Source organism: Schistocerca cancellata, chromosome 2 (genome assembly GCF_023864275.1).
Source record: "Schistocerca cancellata isolate TAMUIC-IGC-003103 chromosome 2, iqSchCanc2.1, whole genome shotgun sequence".
In the NCBI taxonomy this organism is placed as follows: Eukaryota; Metazoa; Arthropoda; class Insecta; order Orthoptera; family Acrididae; genus Schistocerca; species Schistocerca cancellata.
In genome coordinates, this window is record NC_064627.1 from 865,382,448 (window position 1) to 865,406,763 (window position 24,316).

General features: G+C 38.2%; 1 protein-coding gene across 1 annotated transcript in view; it reads right to left on the reverse strand.

The window, feature by feature from the left end:
• Nucleotides 1-591: 591 nt before the first annotated feature.
• LOC126162812 (uncharacterized) overlaps nt 592-24,316 on the reverse strand; it is a 91,636-nt gene continuing 67,911 nt past the window's right edge. The window contains exons 7-9 of the mRNA XM_049919557.1: nt 15,441-15,566; nt 6,242-6,372; nt 592-805 (exon numbers count right to left, since the gene is read on the reverse strand). Of these exons, the coding sequence (XP_049775514.1) occupies nt 702-805; nt 6,242-6,372; nt 15,441-15,566 (361 nt within the window). The 3' untranslated portion in view covers nt 592-701. The remainder of the gene's footprint in view (nt 806-6,241; nt 6,373-15,440; nt 15,567-24,316) is intronic.

Genomic DNA, 24,316 nt, shown 5'->3' on the forward strand with positions numbered 1-24,316 from the left:
TGACATTTCCTTATACTCAATATGAAGTAGTCACAGCAACAAAAAAATTAATTATATCGTGTAAGGAACCTTATGTTAAACAAACATGTTCCACATTATTATGAAATGTCGTATTCATGATATATGGAACAAGTCTTAATGTAATGTTAAACCAAGACTTGTCGAATGGCTACAATGACTCTTTTGCTCAACTTGATCAATAACCATAGTTTCCAAAGTTTTTATATTACTCAGATTCTATTATTGTTATTTCTCTCTCTCTCTCTCACTCTCTTTTTCTTTCTCTCTCTCACTCTCTTTCTCTCTCTCTCTCTCTCTCTCTCTCTCTCTCTCTCTCTCTCTCTCTCTTTTTTTTTTTTTTTTTTTTGCATCAGTGTGCAGATCATGGAGAAATCTTACACACGCACACATGCACATGCTTTCATGTGTGTGTGTGTGTGTGTGTGTGTGTGTGTGTGTGTGTGTGTTTGTACGTGTGTGTGTGTGTTCTTATATGCAAATATTTCTGAACTAATACTTGATATGTCCACTCCAATACTGTTGGACAAAATACTCCAGGGACCAACAAATAACATTTAATAATAATCAAACTTCAATGAGATACATACACTTTATTAATACACTATAATTTCCATTCCCATGGCTACTAATCTATTTTGTAGACAGTGATGTGACTTTAAGACACAAAGGGACAGAAATATTTACACATCTCCATAGCTGTAAACATATACCCTGCCTGCTGAATAAGCAGCTGCAATAATTTCCGTCTTGCCATCGCCATCCAAATCAACTGCAACGGACTTGCCTGAAAATAAAGGTTTCATATTTACAAAACATTATATAATGTTAAAGCAACTTCTTTTTTTGAGCCATCAATGTCATTTTCATTACTGTTCCAGATTTATAAGTAATCCTGTATGTTTCAGCAGAAAATATCCTCAAATATACCACCTGGACTTACACACTAAAATTTCCAGTATAATCACTGCTGTCATCCTTGAGATCTAGTAAAGGCAAGTATCATTTTCAGACAACAAAATATCTTACCCATTGACAGGAGAAAATTGAAATTTACAAGGCACATTGCACATAAGTGATGTGAACCTTCTATTTGAGAAAAGAAAATAATTTAGAAGGAAAGGTAACAACTCACTGAATATTAGAGGAATTGAGTCATTGACAGGCACATAAACAAGATGTGAAACTTTACTATCTTTCTGTCAAATGCTTTTTTAACCTAGAATATACAGACACCTGTTAGTGATTTGTGCCTTCTGAATACTTAATGGTAGGACTGTATATCCCCCCCCCCAACACCACAACACAAAACACACACACACACACACACACACACACACACACACACACACAATGCATGTGTGTGTGCGCGCGCGCGCGCGAACGTGCTCGCACACATGTTCAGTGGGTTGTTAACTTTACTCCCAAATTATTTACATTTTACCAGAACTTTCCATTATCACATTTATTTTGAAAAAGAGGAACACGTGTATCTCAGCCAGATCAGGAAATCAACTAAACACAGATTCACCAACAATGAGAGAAAAAAATAAAATGATGCTATTGGCTATTGCGCCTAACACACATTTCGTTAAAAAAAAAAAAGATTTTCTACTTCCTTTATCAAACTAACAGTTTCTTGGATGGTGTAATACCATATTTGATTTCTTTTTATTCTGTGCAAACTGCTTCTGCTCTGCTTACTTATTATGTGCAATATCATTAGTAAACTGTAAATATTCCAACAATCTTCAAAAGCTGAACTTGTATTTTGCCCCACCACACAGATGTACCAATTTGGTATTGGTTTGGCTCAAATATAAAGGAGTAGTTGACCATGCACTGGAAAGACATGTACCCAGCAGAACAGTTCATAACGGGAGGCACCTTCCATGGTACACAGTCACTGCAAAGAAACTTTTATAGAAACAAAGATTACTGCGTAATAGATGTAAAACAAAGTATAGGCTTATAGATAGAGAGATTCTGAATTAAATGTGTTTTGCTGTCAAGGGAGGAATGCGTGATGCCTTCAACTATTACCATAGCAGAATATTGTCAAATGATATTTCACAAAATCCAAGGAAATTCTGGTCATAAGTAAAGGCTTATTGTCAAACAGTATGATCGTATGGAGTATAAAGTGAAATTTGTGATTGCAATTGGATAGATAAAAAACATCTACTCACCAGGTGGTGGCAGGAGAACACACACCTGACAGAATTTTATACATGTGCAAGCTTTTGGAGCCAGTGGCTTCTTCTTACAGCAGAAAGGTTGAAGGAAAAGGAAGAGGGGTGAAGGAAAGTACCATACAGTTTTAGAAAGAGGAGCAGATTTTGGAAAAGTCACTCAGAAGTGTGGGACGAGAAGAAAAGTCCTCTCTTCTCATCCCATCTGGTAAGAGTCTTTCTTTCTCATCTCATCTGGTAAGTCTCCCCTGACCCACAGTTTTGGGTGACTTTTCCAAAATCTACCCCTTTTCCTAAACCTCTGCAGTTCTTTTCCTTCACCCCTTTTCTTTCCCCTTCACCCCTCCTCTTTTCCTTTCAACCCTTCTGCTGGAAGAAGGAGCCACTAGTTCTGAAAGTTTGCATAAATATAACCTTCTTTTATGTATGTGTTGTCCTGTCACCGCTTGGTGAGTAATTTTTTTTATCTATGCAATTACATTTTTTGTGTTGTCAAAAATTGATTATTTTTGTTGAAATATGTAACTGGATAGAGTACTTGTTGGTAGGGAGGATGCAGCATGTTACCTTGGATGGAGAGTCAGCGACAGATGTATACATAACTTCAGGTGTGCCCAGGGAAGTGTGTTGGGACCCTTGATGCTCCTATTATATATCAATGACCTTGCAGACAATGTTAATAGTAACCACAGACTTTTTCTATGATGAAGTACTGTCTGAAAGAAGTTTTATAAATATTCAGTCCGATCTTGACAAGATTTCAAAGTGGTGCAAAGACTGGTGATTTCATTTAAATGTCAAATTGTACTCCTCACAAAATGAAAAGACATAGTATCCTATGACTATAATAGCAGTGTGTCACTGTTGTAATCAGACAAATCACACAAATACCTAGGTGTAACACTTTGTAGGGATGTGAAATGGAATGATCAATAGGCTCATATGTGGGTGAAGCAGTTGGTAGACTTTGGTTTATTAGTAGAATGCTGGGGAAGCACAAACAGTCTCCAAAGGAGATTGTTTACAAATCAATTGTGTCACCAGTTCTAGAATATTGCTCAAATGTGTGGGACCCATACCAAATAGGACTAACAGGGGATATTGAACTTATACAGAGAAGGGCTCCACAAATGGTCAGAGGTTTGTTTGATCCATGGGAGAGTGTCACAAAGATACTGGAGGAACTGAACTGAAAGACTCTTGAAGATGATGTAAACTATCCTGAGAAAGTCTATTAAGAAAGTTTCAAGAAGCAGCTTATATGATGACTCTAGAAATAGGCTACAACTCCTTATATATTACTCAAATAGGGATCATGAGGATAAGAGTAGAATGATTATGCATGCACAGAGAAATTTAAACAACCATTCTTTCAGCACTCCATATGTGAATGGAATGGGAGGAAATCTTAATGGGTGGTACAGAGGGACATCCCTTTACTATGCACCTCATGGTGGTTTGGAGAGTGTAGATGTAGATGTAGATGAAGAAGACAGAACATAATGTAATGGATACTGACTAGCTAGAAGTGTACATGGAATCATTTATTATGAAATATCAAAACTATTTTGCCATTCATGGAGAAAGTGATATGAGTGTCCCTCTCCCTCCAATCCTGTGTACGTACTTGCCCAGAAAGTGTAGTGTTTTCAATGGTCCAACATATAAAACTGTGTCACGGAATTTTAACCCTGGATAGCTGATGCCAGTAGGAACCAAACTACGGAAACTTGGTGCCACGCACTCCAATTGGCCGTGGAATTGCCCTGTTGCCATTTGTCGGTTGACGGACAGCACTACGATTGTCAGTTCCCACATACCGATTTGTTCCCAGCACGTCTTATCATGGAAGTAGACAATGGATGTGTTGGGACCCTGGCAGATTTGCCCCCAAGGGCCAATCAGAGGGCGTGGTGCCAAGTTTTCGTAGTTTAAAAATTGTGCAAATTTTTTTTTTTAAGGGGGGGGGGGGGGGTGAGGAGGACTTTATCAAGCAGGAAAATTTCCCTAAATGAATAGTCCCATACCTTAACAAGATATGACTTGTGCACAATTAACTTTTTACAATCTGCTAAGTTGAACTTTCTATTAGCACTTCAATATATTAGCAGATGGTACCTAATTTATTGTTCATATAATTCATACTTACAGATCCCATTTTAGATTATCTTTTATCCATTGTCCAAGGCATCTAGTGGTTTTCACAGTTTCTAGTTGCTTTCTAGGTAGAATTATTTCTGCAGTTTGTAGGCGATTCCTCTCTTAGGCATGAAATGACATTCAATTATTTGTGATAAGGGTGTTTTTGGAGGACCACTCTGTGATGTTCAAAACACAGATGTGTATTTCATTCTGTTGTTCACATGCAGTTTTCATTCTAATTGTAGCTTTGTGCCATCTACAATTTTACTACTTTTTTGGAATAGGAAGGATGAGTCTAAATAATTTATGAAAAGCAAGAACAGAATAGGGCCTAAGATTGAATTGTGAAGTACAACTTATTTTAACATTTGGTTTCTCTGAATGGCATACATACATACTGTTCCCTTACTGTTTATGGCTTTTGACTATTGTTGCCTGTTTTTAAAGAAGGACTGAATCTCTTTATTTATATGCTATACCCAATGTATTAAAATTCCAATTTTGTGAGTAACAGTTCATGGTTTATAACATCAAAGGTCTTTGTGGTGTCTAAACGTATGGCCAGTGCATATTGCTTACTGTGTAATGGAGTCAAGTGCTCAGTGATAAAACCAAGGACAGCACTTTTTGTACACTTGCATTTCTGAAAACCATTGTGCGTGTTGAAAAACAAATCTTTCTTTATGAAGCGTACAAGTCTTTTGAATAATAATTTTCAAATATTTTATAAAATACTGGTAACAGTGGGACTTATCTATATTTCTTGTATCTCTTTCCTTCAAGAATGGCCAAAATAACAGGTGGTAGTGCCAGAGCTTTTGTATTTCTACCAGTACTGTCTTAAAATGATTATCAATATAGCATTGGGACTGTAGCTGATTACAGTAAGAAAGTGTTGTTCCATTTTCACATCCCATTTATGGCAAAACAGATAATGGACATAAGACTATAGAAATGAACTATTCAAGGTAGGGGCACCATCCACCATGGGACCACATGGAAACATGATTTGTAGCCACCAAGGAATATATATGCAAGCAGCAATTGCAAGCTATGAAACCTTCTAATGTTAGTGTTCATTTTCTACTTGTACAACAGTAAACAAATATTGCAAATGTTGAACATATTAAGCATATTACTGAGAACAAAAGAAAAGTCAGTAGTGGCACGAACTCAACTGATTACATGCTAAGCAAATGACATAAGTGATAAATTATGAAGAAGGCCATGAAAATACATATAATGATGACATAGTGAGCAGACAGGCTTATCAATAAAATCCACAAAATCAAACAATGGAAAGAGCAGGTTTGGAATATCAACAGTATAGGAAAAGATAGATTGCTAGTTACCATAAAGATGACGTGTTAAGTTGTAGACAGGCACAGTTAACAACAACAATGTAGGAAAAGTCAGATTCCTACTTACCTCTGTGTCATCTTATGTGTCAATGTCTTTTAATTGTGCCTGTCTGTAACTTAATATGTCATCTTTATGGTAAGTACAAATCTATTTTTCCTACATTGTTAATAAAATTGACAAAGAATTCAAAATCTAAATCAGTGTGTTATAATTACATCCCTTTCAACAAAACCCTGGGCAACAGATGTGAAGTAGAGCTGAACTGACATCAAGCGAAATTCAGTACAATTCTTAGCCTGTGACCAGATCAAGAGTATCAAACTTCCGAAATGAAATGTCAATTTTGCAGCTAGTTTAGCAAAATTGAACATTTCTTTGCTCTCATAATTTACAGACCAAAAACCAGGAGAATATTTATGTTTCTCACCAAACTGTTTTGTGAGGGTGAGATCCAAACTAACTGCTCAGCTTAAAGTAAATTATCTAAAGTTAATCAACTTAATATGTATATGTTCCCAAAAACTCACCTGTAGTAGTACCACCTGTTTCCAAGTAAATATTTTTCTGATAACTCCATTCATTTGCATCTTGGCTTACTGCAGTGAGGATGTAGTGATTCCCATCATCATCACCAGACAAAAGTATATAGGGCTTCTCTCTGTAAAAAATCAGTGTCATGCTCAGTATCATGTCAGTGGAGCCAAAGTGACAATTAAGTAAGCACAGTTTGAACACTGTGTACTATTTTAATGCATATTATTATAAAATGCAACAAAAGAAAGAAATCATAAAAATGAGTCAAAAGTACAGAAGGTACATTTTTGTGTGTTGGGGACTGATGATCTCAGAAGTTAAGTCCCATAGTGCTTAGAGCCATTTTTGTGTGTTCACCCACATTAAAAATCCAATTTTTGTGAGTTAAGTCCAAAACTTACACAAAGAAAAGCTAGAGAAAGAGAAAAAACCTTTGAAAAAATCATCATGGTTGCAGAAAACACCACTCACAGAAAACACAGCTCAATTTTTTCACACGATATCTCGATAATAGAAGATACAGATCAGTGGATAGTTTCTGTCTTGTTTATTTTCAAAAGGCATTGGTTAAGGTACCACAATGTTTACTGCTAACTGTGACATGAATATACAAAGTATGCAGCCTGTGAGTGGGTCAACAATATTTGTCTGTTAGAACCACTTATATTGTCTTCGGCAAAAACACGTGTAGCATGGAATTTACCCCAAGGAAGTATAAAAGAATCGCCAATATTCTCAACATATGTATGTACTTTGTCACATAAATCAATATTTCCATTTAAGTTTTTGGTCGTGACACTGTTGTCTACGTGAAAAATCACCAATTGATGATGCAGTCTGATGAAGACAGAGCAGCATCTTGAAGTAGCTCTCTTTCAATGTGGGTAAACACAGGAGAATGTTCATAAATAAGTGTAAGAATCCAGCAACATCTGATTACAAAATTATAATGAAATAGGAGAGATTGCTACTCATCATACACACACAACTCACATACACACGGCCACCGCCATCTCCGGTCGGTGATGTCTGAGCACTGAAGGCCTCCGTGCCTGGTGAAAACAGCAGCCAAGGGCCTTCAAGGTGATACCACAAAGTGATGTGAAATGTAATTAACGTAAAACATTAGGGATGATAAATTGAAAGTCAGATTTGTTGAAAAGATTCTAAGAAAGTCAGTTCATATATTACAGAAACTGCATACGAGACACTCATGTGATCTATTCTACAGTACTATCCACATGCAATGAGTTCTTTCATGCAGGCTTAACAACATACAGAAATAATTCACTGACGCAGTGCTAGGGTTGTAATAGGTTTATTTTATTCATAAGAAAGTGTAACTGAATTGCTGAAAGACTTTACTTAGGAATCTATGGAAGGAAGAGGGCATTGTTCTCACAGCATCCTGCTGGGTGACTGCAGAAACTTTATTTGAGGTAGATTCTGGAGTAATTCTGCTATCTCCACTGCATATGCAGAGGAGAAATCTCAAAAGAAGCTAAGAACTATTAACATGCATAACAGAGACAAACAGTATCGCAAAAGAAGATCAGGTAGTAATTATTGGTGGGGGAAAATGGACACTTCACAGCAAGTGCATTGCTGGAATGCTCCTCACACTAACTGTGAAGATCATGCCACTCTTTGGGTGATGCTACAAGCCCTGGATGTAGCATTCTGTCAAACTTGTAAATACACAGCTTTAGGATTCACCCAATTGGCTGGGACGATCATACATGGGAGTGATTAATTCCTCAGTTCTCACATAGTAGCACCACATATGATATGGCCTACATCTGACTGTTTCTGGTAAAAGGTTACTTGTATGACAAATGTCCACAAGCATTCAGTTTAACCAGAGACTGTCAGTAAAATCCCTGTAATTTCCACTTTTTCCACTAGGCTGTCTCCCAAACTTTTCTTCTACCTCCATCACATTAATGGCCTCATCTACAGTTTATGTCACTCAATGTGATCACACACACACAAATATCAAACACTGCATTGTACCAGCACAATTGTGTGTGGGGTTGTGTTGGTTATGGTGGAAGAGGGGAGAGAGGAGCTGGGAAGTGACACGAGGGTTTGGGGTAGAGTGGCTGAATTTTGGATGGGAGGAACAGGAGATACACAGCACAGGAATGTGATACCCATGATTTCATCGTGGTTGCAGATAGGTGAGTCGTTGGTAGTGCACATCAGCATCGAGGAATGGATTAGTAACACCAATGTTTATTAGTTGAAATGTGACAGGTTCGTAGTCTTCATGTAATCATTAAATAAGATTTATTTTCCACTTATGGGTGTTATGTGGAAATTACTGTGTTTCTAATGTCCATATTAAACAGGTTTTAACTATTCCAGTGTATAGTGAGCTGATAGTGTTGGATAAAATCAGTATATTTTACCTAAGTGCTTAGAATGAAGTAGTAGGTAAAAATAGCAACTGTGGTATAAAAGAAGAATAGCAACAGTTTATTTTTTTTTTTTACCAATCTAGGTACCTATATATATAAATCTATAACTAGGAGAAATGCAGCTAGAATGGGAAAAATGAGGATCCTCCCTGGAGATGAGTTCATAATTCATTTGAATGTTCCTTGGACAATTGTATTAATTACCAGCTTATCTTTTAACAACAAAGGTATCATCACATCGGAAAAGAGCTTAGAATGGCCATTCTTACTGCCAAGTGTCATTATAATGTAAATTAACAATGCAATGAAGGGGTTTCAATATGAGAGGGATGTGCCTCCTACTCGAACATACACATTGACAGTACGGCAGTGTTGTCTTTGGCAAGCCTACCATATAGGTACTCTTTCTTCGAATTACAGCTATACAGGATATGCAAATTCTCTTAATAAACATGAGTAATGGAACCACAATTTCAGTTTCATTGTTGAAGAGCTCAGAAACTTTCATAATCAACCCATACAGAATACAGATACTGTTGCAAATGGTGAGGAGAAACACCCCTCTGAAGATGTCCAGCACAGCTCTGGACGAAACGTTAGGAGCTGAAGAGTTTCATGGACCACGACCTTACATCCCGGAAGGTTTACCAGAAGATATGTCATCCGGTCGTGAAAGCCTTCATACTATGATCAATGAAAATGTTATTTGACAATAAGCAGCCCCAAAGAGGAACAACTTGGGAAAATGGAAGGTTATGTGCAAGAGTGACAATGAAGAACAGGACATAGCTCTTTGTAGATGGTTCATACAGCAAAACAGTAAAAGAATTCCATTCAGTGGCCCCATAATAAAGGAAAAAAGCAGTTGCATTTAAAAAACAACTGGGTGGCAGCAACTTGTTTGCAGTAGGCAACAGTTGGCTATAAAAATGTGAAAAGCGACATAGCCCGTGGCGGCTGACAGTCACTGGAGAAAATCGCTCAGCTAACGAAAAAGATACAAAACAGTTTGTAAAGAAGATGTGGAAAATAATAGATAAAGAAGATTTAACTGCTGATGCTTTGTACAATGGTGATGAAACTAGCCTCTTATAGAAAATGCTTCTTGCAAAAGATGAATGAGAAGGCAACTTTTGGGTAGAAACAACACACATTGTAATGCAAATTGGAGTTGTAAACTACTGCTCACGGTGACTGGGAAATCACTACCAGGGCAATATTTTGATCAGGATGAAGCATGTATGGACAGAGGAATATTATCTTTGTGGCTCCTGAAACATTTGTATCCGCTGTGAGAAAAGTGCTGAGGAAGAAAACTATCCTTGTAATTGACACTGCTTCCGGTGACCCTTCTGATGTGACTCTGAAGCCTGATGGTATACAAGAACTCCTTCTACCACCCAATGTGACATCCTTCAGCATATGGACCAGGGAATTATGCAATCAATTAAAAGTCATTATCGATGTGGACTTCTCATCTCTTTGCTGAACAAATATGAAAACGACTTTATAGAAGCTATGCTGAGGGTGTGGAAAGTGACCAATTTACATCTATTGTTTTCCAAACAGCAGAAGCATGGGATAAAGTGGAGAAAGCTACCATTATGAAGAGCTGGAGAAAAGTGTGGCCATTTATCCATGCAAAGGTGGGAGCCAGCACTGAGTAACAGGGGTGAGCAAGTCAATTCATCAGTTGCTGACACTTTGTAGATTGGCATGTTCTACAAGCTTCCAGAAGGAGGGTAAATTGATGAAGTTGATGTTGCTAAGTGACTGAATGAGAAAAACTGTGAGTCAGAACAAACTTTAATATGCAGGAAAGTAACGATGAAAGTGATGAAGAAGAGAACAGTGATGAAGAGAGTATGAAGTTTTCTCACACTGCTGATGCTGAAGCTGCAGACATCTTTCTGAAGAAAATTATGCACTCAACACCCAGAAACATGAAGTGCCGATGTAATGCTTGTAAAGCAGTTGCACGATAAAGCATGCAACCATCACATATCATCATTATGAAAATTAAAAATTTAGAACATGTTTCACAGTGAGTGATACTGTTGTATATGTATACATTCAAAGGCATAAGTTTTCAATGAAAATGTAGATTCTTTGGATTTTATTAAGTGCAGTCGCTTTGTGTTGACACTAAATATCAGATTCTCTCAATTACCTGTCACTTCCATTAATCCGGCACCCAAATGTGCAAGGAATGGTCGGATTAGTGGGAGTCTGGTGTATAGAATCTACTGAATTCATAAAAATGGCTGCAAAAATTTCTGAAATTATAAAAAATTATTTAATATGATTTTGACTGCAGTTTATTACTCAGGATTTAGATACCTGTTACTTGTTTGGAAAAGTGGAATTAGTTTTATTGAAAACATGTTATTTAAAGAAAATAATCACAGAATGACAACACAAACAAAATAGAGATTACATGAGATTTCAATATACTCAAAAGACAGTATCTATTGGCAAAAGAATTAACTTGCCTTAATCAATAAACACACTTTTCAAAAATGTTGTATACAAAGAAACTTTCAGACAACAGAAACTTCAAATATAAACTGAAATTAATTTAAATAACAAAAATTATCCTTCTGTGGCACTAAATTAATACTCTCTAAAAATGTTTACTATTGGTGAAAGTTATGTTTTAACTGCAAAAGTGTAATTTTCTAGAAGGATTTGCGACAAACAAATAGGTTATAAACAGACAAAAAGTACACCAACATCATATTCATTAAGTTCAGATGTTGTTCAGTATTTCAGCTGTTCGGTCACCCTCTTGCTAAACTGAGATTAGGAAAAATGTTCTCTGATGTGTGTTCTCACTATGTCGTCTAGTAAGAAGTGTTTTGGAAGACAATAAATGTCAAGAATTAAAGTGCTGAGAAGTGTTTCAATCACAATGATAATAAAACTGACCCTAATGACAGCGAGACAAGAGATGATCTGCAAACTACCTGTAAGTAAGCCAGAAAAGATAAGTGTATTCATTCAGTATTTGCAATTATTAGTGCCCAGTTATAAGTACATAATGCTTCAGTAATTTGAATTTACACAAAAAATGTCCTTACAGTGATTTATGTCCAGTTTTATGATTATAGTGTGTCTGGGAAGAAATGTTAAATCCTGCAGGAGTCATTACGATAAAATTTCTTTCGGTGATGAAAAACTGGAAGCCTGGAGACATATTAAGAAACTAAGCAGTGACTCAACAACTACTGTAGAACATGCATAGGGTACTACCTGTCAAATAGTCATTTTAGCTACTTATGAATGTCAGAAGGTGGAAATGTTGTATGAGTTTCCTACTATAAAATAAAGTGGACTAAAGAACATGAAACCAATGAACTAATGTAGCTACTTAGTATATCTGAACTGAAACATATCAACTGACAATTCAAAAAACAGTAACACAGCAGATGCTGGTGACATCAGAATGGAACAGATAAAATATTTCAGAAAGGAGATGAGAGAATTGGTCCTTGAACTTTGTGGTAACTGTCACAAAATGTAATATATCCCAAAATTCTGGAGGAAAACATGTGTATTATGCGGTTTGAAGTCAGGTAAACCACAAATAGATCCTAAAAGCTATTGACTAATAATACTGTAGTGTCACTTATACAAAACTTTTGAAAGAATATTGCTGATCTGCTTGCAGCACGCGATGGAACCAGCATCATTTTATCAACAGACGGGTTACAGACTAGGAGAAAAGTACATCTCAGATTCTTAATCTAACCCAGACTTCAGATTCTTAATCTAACCCAGTATACCATATTTACTCGAATCTAAGCCGCACTCGAATCTTAGCCGCACCTGAAAAATGAGACTCGAAATAAAGGAAAAAAAAATTTCCCGAATCTAAGCCGCACCTGAAATTTGAGACTCGAAATTCAAGGGGAGAGAAAAGTATTAGGCCGCACCTCCAAATCGAAACAAAGTTGGTCCATTGTAATATGAGACACAATTTAGGTCGAATGAATGACGATATAGCTACAGTAGTTTGGTTCCAGTCGTAAGCTTAGCAGTTTAAGCTTTACCACGTAGCCATTGCTATGCGTCAGGCGCTCCGTCTGTATTTATACGGGTACCCTTCCTTTTTCACGTGCTTCGTCTGGTTTGAATCGATTGCTTATTTTGCTTTGATCTGATAAGTGCCGTTTTCTTTGTTATAGGTGTTTGCGTCACTCTTAAGCAGAAAATGCATTACTGCACTGTGTCATGCATTGTTTGTCGCATTCTGATAGTGCGTGTTTACGGCCTGTCGCGGTTCGCGGCATGGCTTGCTTTTGTGCGCGCTACCGCTGCGTACAATTAAAAAAAAAAGAGAGAGGAATCATCTCATTAGCGAAACAATGGCAAGAGACTGCTATATGTTGTTGCTTACACTGCTGCTTTCTTTGATAATGATCAACAAGAATGCGTATGATAGAACATGTTCTGAACGAGAGTTACGCGAAAATTTTTCTCTGTTTGAAAATCTTTGCGGCCGCTTCTTTATTACATCAAATTCTGCACAGAAATTAGAGTCATCTTAGATTTAAAAATCTAGTCACTTGCCGTGCTTCATTTCTGACTGTATCACTATTAGGCATAAGAATAATATGAATATGAACATGACACGATACGTATATTCTTCCGCGTTTGCTGTTGTCTCACTCTAGTTTCGTAGTTTATTAGGCAGACAGGATTTAAATGAGATAGCAGCAAACACGAAAGAACACATGGCAAAATGTTTATATTCGTATTATTCTTATGGTGAAGAGAATACTGTATGTGATTCAAATTTCATCAGGTTCCTATTAGCAACCATCTCTTCTCACAGATAGGAAAAAATTCAGAACGTAGAGCTGGCCATATTGACAAATATCCCAAACAGTCTTGCCAGTCAGATTTTCGTAGTACACTGAAATTGTGCTACATTCGAAGATGAACAATACGGAATTTGTATTTACTTCGTTGGATAATGTATGAAAATGCAGTGGTCGAAACTCGTGGCGGAGAAAAAAAGCTTGTCTTCCACTTTTTTTTTTTAATTTATTTACTGACGCAGAGGTTTTGGCGCCAGTATTTATCTTTGTGCCTACAAAGCATGCCTGCGTAGCGCTACATATATTCGACGGCAGAAGTTAGTTGTGGCGGCATGTACCAACATTTTTCATAACTTCCGCTTGCTTGCACTCGATTCTAAGCCGCAGGCGGTTTTTTGGATTACGAAACCCGGAAAAAAAGTGCGGCTTAGATTTGAGTAAATACGGTATAGAGAATGGGTTGGAAAAATGTAATATTACTGCTGTAGCTTACATTAAACTGACTGCTGCTTATGATATTGTCAATCACTGTATACTGACAAGAAAGATCTATAAGCTTACCAAGGAATGCAGTTTTCCCAAACTTATTGAAGGATTGATTAGAAGCAGAAGGTCTAAAATAGACTTTCGGGGAAAATGATGTTATGGCTATGTTTGAAAAATGGCTTACCACAAAGATGCCCTTCTCTTTTAACATATATGCTACTGACCAGCCACTTCCAGAGCATGACAGCAGTTTCCTTTAGTAACTCAGGCTAAGTTATTTAAAGATACAGAACTTTGAGTTATAGCAGTTTTGAAGAAGATGGGTATTTTATAACTATCAGCTGCACCCAAACCCAGTTCAAATTCAGCTGTGTACTTATCATGGTAAATACAGACAGATACAATGTAAATCAGCATACATGGATGCAGCACTATACCCAAAATATTTATGTATCACCTTGATATACCAGCATGATTGGCATAAAACAAGGCTGAAAGTGGAAGCCAGCAGTAACATCCTTAGGTAGGTAAGGTCAACAAGTCAGTAAATTAAAATGTAATGAAAACTGAAGCTTTATGCTAAATCAGGACTGGTGCCAATATTTTATACTCTTTGCAAGCAATCAACTAACCATGAGGCTATTGAGAACACCAGCCTGGTTCAAACTTTCATTGTCGCTGATGTTTTCAACTATAATTTTTGAAACAAAGAAGGTGTTGAATGAGTCATGAAAGCTTATTGTCGGATGTTTATCTCCTGACAACAATGAGAAATGGACTACATGTTGTGTCCTCAATCATCTACACTGAGGGGTCACGAGTTCCAGATGTAATCACAAAAAATGACAATTTCCAATTATCACTACTAATTGCATTTGCAGAGAAATGCGAACCATGTTTCATTTGCTCTGCTGCTGGGCTGTATCTCACATTCTGCATAAAGGAAGATTTACTGCATGTGTTGCCTAAATGCTCTTTAGATTGCTTGTTTTTGGTCATTCATGGTGTAATCTGCGCTTATACCATTATTTATTTCATATATTCTTTATTTTTCTTTTGCATTTTGAATTAAAAAGTCTAGAACTAATTTCCATAGTTATGAATGCTGGTAGACTAACAGTGGTCATAAACAGCTGTTAGTACACTTTATGGAAGCAATCTGTAATGGTTGTTTTTGTTTGTTAATGTATAACTTCATTCACTGCACGACCCTTTTCTCACCCCGTTTCCTCCAATTTTATCTGTTTCTCCTAAAAATGAGCTACCAGCTGAGGCAGCCTCGAATTTGATACTTCTTTTAGCTTTGTTTCAGTTTCTCCAATTCTGTAATTTAGTAAGATGTGGTCTTCCTTCCTGTTATGTAATTTTAATAAGGCAATAGAACTTTATGATAACATATGAAATCAAGATAATGAAATGTAAATAAATTTTTAACAGATTTATGAGGACAACATTACACTTACCCTGATTGTTCATGCTCATCAGAAATGTAAAACAGATGTGCTGCACCAGGTGTCATAGATTGACCTCCCAAAATGAAATTGGCCTCAAATCCATCTGCAAGTGTATGTCTTTCAAATGTCCCTGTTCTAAACAAAATTAAAACATTATATACAGAAGGAGTACCACAGTAAATGGCCAGTGTACCAAAAATTCAAGAGAGTTTATCAGCAATACAAAAAATAATTTTTTAGCTCATCACAGTTATAACATGATAAATTTTTTCTCAACAGCAGCATATTTTTATTTATTTTATGCATTATCTAATATACAGTATTAACACAGAATTCTCAGTTAAGCTTATCAGTGATTCTTATATTTGCCTGTTACTTTTGACTAACTTCTTGAGCAGATAAGCAAGTACAGTGATGTCGTTATCCACCACAGAGCTTAGTCAGGGAAACAGTGCAAAAATTGAAAAATAAAAAGACAGCAGACATAGATCAAGTGTCAGACCATGTACTGACAGTGTGTACAGACAGCATGTAAGCTCTCTTAACTAATATAATAAATGACTCCAGCTCTGGTAACTTCCCATCCAAAGGTCATAAGCCTCCTAAAGACAGGTAAAGCAGTAGACATAGAAAATTACAGGCCTGTCTCTTTCATCATTCTAAACAAAAATAAAGAACAATTCTAAAAGATAGACCAAAGAATTACCTGAACAAATATAACCTCCTCGACAAGGCCCAGTTTCATTGTTATGGTAGCAGAAGTACTGAATCAATCATAGTGAAGTTTATTGAAGTACTAATCATGGTAATGGATGGTAATGATGGAGCTTATAAAGTAAGCAGTAAAGGTAACAACAAACATTACTGTCAAGACACTGAATGGTCAACAGGAACATAAAAAAAGACTGATTATGTTTCTCAGCTTTTGTATGACATCCTTCTTCAGAGCTAATTAGAGTACTGCACGTACGCGTGCACGTGCACTCGCACACTTGCACACATACACACACACACACACACACACACACACACACACACACACACACACACAAGCACACGTGCACTGCTCTATTGTCCTACCAAGTATTACATTGCAGCTCAACTGGACTGAGGGGTTTTATCAAGTGGATTGGCTGAGGAGGTAAAGGAAATGGAGAGGGGGAGGCAAAGTTGGAGAAGAAGGTGGGATGAATAGACAGTAAGTACATGGAATAGAAAAGTGGTGGAGTAACAATTCTGACTCTGTAAATGAGGATCGCTGCCCTGCAAGGCAGTGAGAGTTAGTATGCTGTGTATGCTCAAAACCCTTACACGTGTTACATATACGTGCTTACTAGTAAACAGTACGGAAATCATATCCCTATGCTGTGTCACCATTCTGCTATCACACTGCTGGTACCCCATTTCCCCCATTGGTGACCCTGAATTTCCACATCGCACTGAGATTTTGCTATTAAGTTGAAAATCTGCCACGCTGGTTACGTCATCTAGAATGCTGCCATTACACGTGGTACAAACTCACCACAGCGAACTGTGTCATGACGTGTGTCAAATTTATTGAGTTACTTCATGATCAACATCATAGATTTGACACCAAGTGAATCTATTCCTGGTATTTCAGACAGAAGTGTGGCAGAGAGTCACATTAAACAATGGCTGGCCACATCCATAACAAACGTTAATCTCAGTAACTTCAACTTTTGCACAGAACAAAACATTGCATGTTCCAGTGCTAGTTATTTTGTCCATTATGACACTCACATTAACAATCTGAACCATGAAGACACTTCCCACAGTGCTGTTACGATTGATCAGCAATGGCCCATGCCATACCACTCTATTGTTCCATTTCATCATCATTCTGCCAACGCGCCACGGGATCAAGATTTACACCACCTTTCAGTAACTGTGCTTTCCAATTTTCCAAATCCTGTTTCAACCATAGTGACTAAACATGAGTTTTGTGAGACAGACCGTGATGCACTCATATCCCCATCACGCCAGATGCGCTGGGCATCAAAAGTGACTTGCTTCCAGTGCAGCACTGTGCTTCTTATTTGTGTCACCCACACCCAGCACCAAAACCAACTATGGCCTCTGAGAATGCATTTTTCATGAACTTGTCTCAGCAAGGTCAGATAATGCTCCCTCCCAATTCAAGCGACGTCACACCCACGTTAGCCGCGTCAGAAATGACTGCACGTCTGCACGAACTCCATGAGACACAGAGAGTGCTGCTGGATAATAAATGGACTACACCTTCCTTATTTATGGAGCAAGGACCTCATGCAGACTTTCACATGCATTTTCTGCTGTCTCAGACATCTGAAATTCAGAAAGTCACATCCACTGCCTCGGCCCCAGAAATTCCCTCACACACATGGCCATTCCTTGAACAGCCAACCAAGTTCTATGTACACTGCCACATGACACCGATGCCAAATGTGCCATGACATGACCCACCTCATCACACATCACGCTATGTTGAGTTACATTTCCTGCCCATCTTGTGCACCGATTCTCCTGGGTCTCCCGCGCCGTGCCATTCCCACCTCATGATGGTGTCTTACAATTGTTTGAAAGGCTCCATCGCGAGATGGGTGTGGTGCCACTGGCTGACTTCAAACATTCGCTGAGGGCAAACCACATTGCAGACGAATCCTCAAGGAACAACTGTAGTTTCAGATGGTGGTGGGTGGTATGATGGCCATCATTGGGAATAACGAGAAGTTCACCACTCTTCTTAGCCACCTCGGAGACAATGCGGATCTTATGAGTGGCTTGCTTTTAGATGTTCTAGCTTCTCACAAATAAGAAACTGCCAAGACACTACTGCTACAATGACTGACACACATGCCTGAGCAGCAGCTACATCTCATCATCAACGAGACTAGTTTGGACAGCAGCACACCGTCTTCACTCTGACGTCACCTGCAAATTCTATTTGCTTGATTCCTGCCTGATCACGCATTGTGGACACTCTGGCTCCTCAGACTGCCAGAGAACATCGAAACAGCGATGCCAGAGCATGAGAAGGCACCACTGGAGTTTAAATTTTGACTCGCTGACAAAACACAGGCACTATCAGGACACTGCATTATAATCAGCAAAATACAGTGATGCGCTGTAGTTGACAACCACCCAACGACAGCCAGACCATCCCAAAAAGGGCTGTGCCCCCTGCCCTACAACCGCCATTTAAGGACCATACCAAGAGTTGAAACATGATACAAACACTTTTGATACTGTAACTTCCGGAAAGTAAACAACAGTCTTGGTGATCTGGCTTACACTAGCATGGATTTTAGTGGATCTGTCATAACAGATATTCCCTACCTCACCACCTCTTATGTACCTGTTAGTCAATTTCCAAGGGTGTAAGAGTCTCCACAATTTTCTGCCTGACAACATATCCATCACGTTACGTGATAATGACCTCATGTTTACTGCTACCTACATGGGCAGGTGGTTGGATACAAGCATTGTCACACACAGTTTCATACACACCACCCCTGTTCCGCCAGAAGTTGACACAGCAGATCTAACCTCCCATTTTTCATCAGATGGTACACTTACCATCACCATCTTGGCTTACGCCACCGCTGGCTCTGCATTGCCTCCTGTGGATGCAACAATGCAAGGTAACGCCGCGAACATGAATCCCTCTTCAAACACTGCCACCAAGCCAGCGACAATTAAAAATGCTGCCAAGAATACTTCCTTATTTGCTAAAGCCACCAGTGGCAACCTGTTAGTCACACTGCCAATGTCATACTTTTGGCATACCCTGCACCGCCCCCCCCCCCCCCCACCCTGGTGCACCTTGCTGACTACAATATGTCTGCCATCATATCCACTATCCACTATCACACACCTGCCTACATCACTTCAGACAGACGACACCCAGGCACAACTTCTCCTCACATGTTCCGCAGTACTGGATGGGGTGGAGTGGGGGGTGGAGACTTAGTGGTGGCACAACATCTCTGTCTCTGTAAATGAGGATCACTGTCCCCCCCCCAAGATAGTGACAGTTAGTATGATCTGTATGCTCATCACGCTTATATGTGTTATGTATGTGTGCTTACTAATAAACAGTGTGGAAATTGTATCTCTATGCTGTGTCACTATTTTGCCATCACACTGCCAGTAACCTATTTCCCACATGAATGTGGCAATGTGGCATCAATGAAGTCACTGTGTCATAGGCTGGGAAGCTGCTAGTGGTGCACAATGGCATGGACGCAAGGACTGGAAGGGAGGGACAGAACAGAGGCAGAGGGTGCCTGTAGACAGTAGGATGTGAGTGTAGAAAGACTGAAATGGAGGGCATGAGGACAAGGAAGGAGATGGGTTTGGGACAGGTGATAGCAGAGACTGAGACCAGGAAGATTTTGGGTTGAAGGATGAATAGACGTGTTGCAAGAACAACTCCCTTATTCAGATAAGCTGGAGCTGATAGGTGGCATCCACATGGCTAGAGGTGTAAATCAGCCTTTGAAATGCAGCATGTCATGTTCAGCGGTGTGCCTACAATTGGGTGGTGTAAGACACCAGGAAATAGACCAAATCCACATTCTGAAAAAGACTGAGACCATCTTTGTTTCACTATGTAATACAATTTCAGACTTGTATGAGGCGTGTTTTTTAAGTAAGTACTGTTTTGAAATTAAAAAAAGATGTGCTAAGATATCTCAATAATTTTATTTTACGTGAAAGCCTGTACCTTAATCTATGCACTGATGCCATTACAGTCTGATTATTCCTTGTTTACATTGTGTATTGAGTGTTTAAGACGCCTCTGATAATCGTGAGTCCCGCCGACTATGAAGTACGGGCTGTTATAAGATTTCTTAGTGCTAAAGGCCTAAAAGTGATCGATATTCATCATGAGATCTGTGTAGTTTATGGAGAAAACATTATGAGTGATGGAATGGTAAGAAAGTGGGTGAGAGCATTTAAAGATGGCTGCACAAATGTGCATGATGAACAACGGAATGGGTGTCCTTCGGTCGTTAATGAAAGTTTGGTGCAGGAAGTGGACAATAAGGTACGAGAAAACAGACACTTTACAATTTCGTCCTTGTGGGGTGACTTTCCTAACATTTCTCGTACTGTTTTGTATGGCATTGTGACTGAGCACTTGAATTATCGAAAACTGTGCGCACGTTGGGTACCGAAAATGTTGATGGATGTGCACAAAACCAAACGTTTAGACAGTGCATTGACTTTTCTTGAGTGGTACCACAATGGCGGTATAGATTTCTTAAGTCAAATTGTTACAGGCGATGAAACATGGGTGGTCTACGTCACATCAGAATCAAAATAACAGTCCATGGAAGTTGAGAAAGGGCATCGTTTTGCTGCAAGACAATGCCCGTCCACATGAGGCGAATCAGACCAAAGATCTCATCACATCTTTTCGATGGGAAACTCGAAATCATCCTCTGTACAGCCCCGATGTTGTGCCCCGTGACTACTATCTGTTCCTGCACTTGAAGAAACACCTGGGCCGTCAGCGTCTTCAAGATGATGACAAAGTCAAAACAGTGGTGATGCAGTGGTTAACAAGTCAGGCGGCAGACTTCTACGAGGAGGGTATTCAAAAACAGGTACAACATTATGACAAGTGCCTCAATATTGATGGGCATTATGTAGAAAAGTAGATTAAGGTACAGGCTTTCATGTAAATATAAAATTGTTGAGATATCTTAGCACGTCTTTTTTTTTAATTTCAAAATGGCGCTTACTTAAAAAACACGCCTCATAATTCATAACATTATTTTCCTATGGGAATCACACGATACTTCCAGATTATACAGTGTTATTATTTCTCTAATCTGTCAATAATTACCTTACACAGTCACAAGTTCACACAATATGTAAACATAATACTTTATGATCAAAATTTGTTATCCCATCATTTCTTTTGGAACAGTAAAGAACAATAAAAGGTAATAATAGGTGATATTGATGTAATTAATACTTAACTTCCCTTTTGTACACTTAATGAGAAGTATGTAGATTTTGTAACTTTAAAAATTTTGTTTAGGAGATTCTGATCAAAATCTTATTATTCATTACCTAATTATATTCCTCATGAATTGAATCATTAAATTAGATTTGTCAGAGACAGGGTGTTCCAAGAAAAAATACTTGAAAAGAAGAATGTAAACAAAGAGTGGACAAGCCTTATCATTCTAGAAAGTTCAAATGTAAAACTGAAACTAAATTAAATCAACACCACTATTTTGTAACACTTAAACTGAAACTTTAGTTTGACTAATTCCTATTTTGAAATTTGTTAAACATTCCAGAAGCTTTACTACATGTAACATGCAATTAATTGTTATCTGAAACAGTTCTTCTCTTAACTTCTTTGTGGTCAGTTCTTTAGCAATTCAAGTACTTTTGTCAAGATGTTTATGGATGTAAATAATGGAATAAACTGTAAGACGAATTACCAAGGAGTGTTTCAGTCTACTAAGAGCAGCCCAAGACATTTATAATGGTTACTCCTAAAATATAACATTATTTCCTAGACAACTGATGCCATTGAAAGATAAGTAATTTTGCTGATTACATATAATACATTTATTTGTGAACCGCAATTGGCACAACAAAAAGATTCACACAATTATAGCATTCGGCTATTAAGGCCTTTGTCAACAGTAGACACAGATACACACACACACACACACACGCTCATTCAAACACAACTTGTACACATGTCTGCAGTCTGTGATAATAAGAAAAGTTTTCCTACTGAAATGATCGGGGAAGGAGAGAAGGTCTTTGACAAATACAGCATGACTGAATCTGGGTGTGTGCCTAAAGGTGAGGCCTTTGGCTTTGACTGAAGCTAGTGTGGGACTGAGGATTTTGGTAGCTAGATGAAGAGCATTATTTTACTTTGGTTTGGGTTCTGGATTTTGTAGGATGTTGGGAGGGAGTTTTGGGGATGTAGAAGATGGAAAATTTTAGCAAGGCAATGTCTAAATGCTAAGAGAAGTTGACATGGAAATACAGAAAGAGGTGAGGATATTTTATGGCTAGGGGTAAGAGAGATATTGTTGGGCACTGATACTCCAAGATGGGAGCAGGATTTCAGTAAATTGGAAAGCTTTTGGATGATGTACCTGAAGTGCTCTTCTAGTTGTTGGAGGACAAGGGTTTCTGTGGAAGATGGGTGCAGGTAATGTGGTACTTCATGCACTAGATAATGATTATGATGTGACAGGCATATTTTAAATCTACCCAAGTCTTTGATGCTGATGACTATAAAATCCTACTGAAGAATGCAGAATCGTTAAGAATAATAAGAGTAGCAAACGAATGGTTCCAAACATATCTTTACAGGAAGTGACAGAGGGTAGAGATGTATTCTAGTAAAACAATTAATCATATCCAAAATACAAAAACATTAGTATAGAAGATTCTCAAGATAGTTTCTTATGACTATTATTGATCTAGAGATAAATCAGTATCTTTGTAGACAGTGTTACATAAGAAAAAAATCTTTTATGTATGAAAGTAACTGTAATCACAGATAAAACACAAGAAATCATTATAGAGAAAGCAAAAACTGAAATCCTCAACAAATAATAATGTTGAACAAAAAGGAAACAAACAGCATAATTTCAAATTGAAGAATGAAAAACAACACTCACATTAATTGAAGATCAGAAATGTAGATGTAAAAATCATTCTCAGGTGATGAAGTGACTTCAGTTGGCTGAATGCTGGCTTTTACTGAGAGTGAAGTCACTGCTTCTATAAGAAGCTGGATAAGCTTTATGATACGGAAGAGTGTCTCCTCAGCTCTCTCACCTTCTTGACAAAGTGCTGAGACTATGGCATAATACCAATATTCACAAGGATCACCCATCATGTAAATACCATAGCTGCCCACTGGATCACACGAAAAGCAAGTCTGGCCGTTGTACAAGAAAGGATCTGGTATATTTATCAGAGACTGGACCAGAATTGCTCATACTCCATTTAGAGATGGCTTGTTTACTCTTTCCTCATTCTTGGGAAATGAATGACAATGTCTCTTGAGTTCAGGCAGATTTATCTCAACACAATGATACAACCAAATGAGTCTCCAAGTTCACATATCTGACAGCAAGAGAACAGCAGCCACAAGAACAGCAGTAATGAACAATAACAAGTCTCATGGTGAAAGAGATTGATGACATGGCAAAGCCATTTTTGAAAAAGGGACTTAATTTTGCACCAACACCAACTGCTATACCTGATGCAGATTTCATCACTGGCATAGAACAAGTAATTTCCACCCTCCTCAGCAATGATGTAGAATAGATACTTCGGGAAACGTGCTTGTTTAGTCGCTAGAGCCATTCCACCAAAGACAAACATCCCAAATTTGGAAACAGCTGCCATTTGAGAACTATGGAATGATCCTGAAATGTTCATATTGACGTGCAGACAAAGAAAATGTCTGTTGACTACTTCTGCTGTCAGTATAGAATCACAAATAGCAGAACTTATTTGAGGATCCAGTTTACAGGAAATTAAAAGGAGACCTGACCAAGTAGAGTAAATAGTAACGTCATCAAGATTCTATGCCAGTCTCTGGCAAAGGAAACCATCAAAAAGCTTTGACCACAGGCAGTTGCATCATTGAACCTCTACAGCTTATCAAAAATCCACAAACAACACTCCTCCATGTCCTATTTTAAGCAACATAGGTGTAGCTCCATACCAAATGACCAAACATCTAACTGCAGTACAAAGCCCATATGTCAATAAACGTAAGCACCACATCAGGAACCCTGTACACATCATTCAATGGCTGCAAGAACTATGTCATTGTAACAAGGAGCTTATGGTTAGCTTTAGTGTTGTCTCCCTCTTCACCA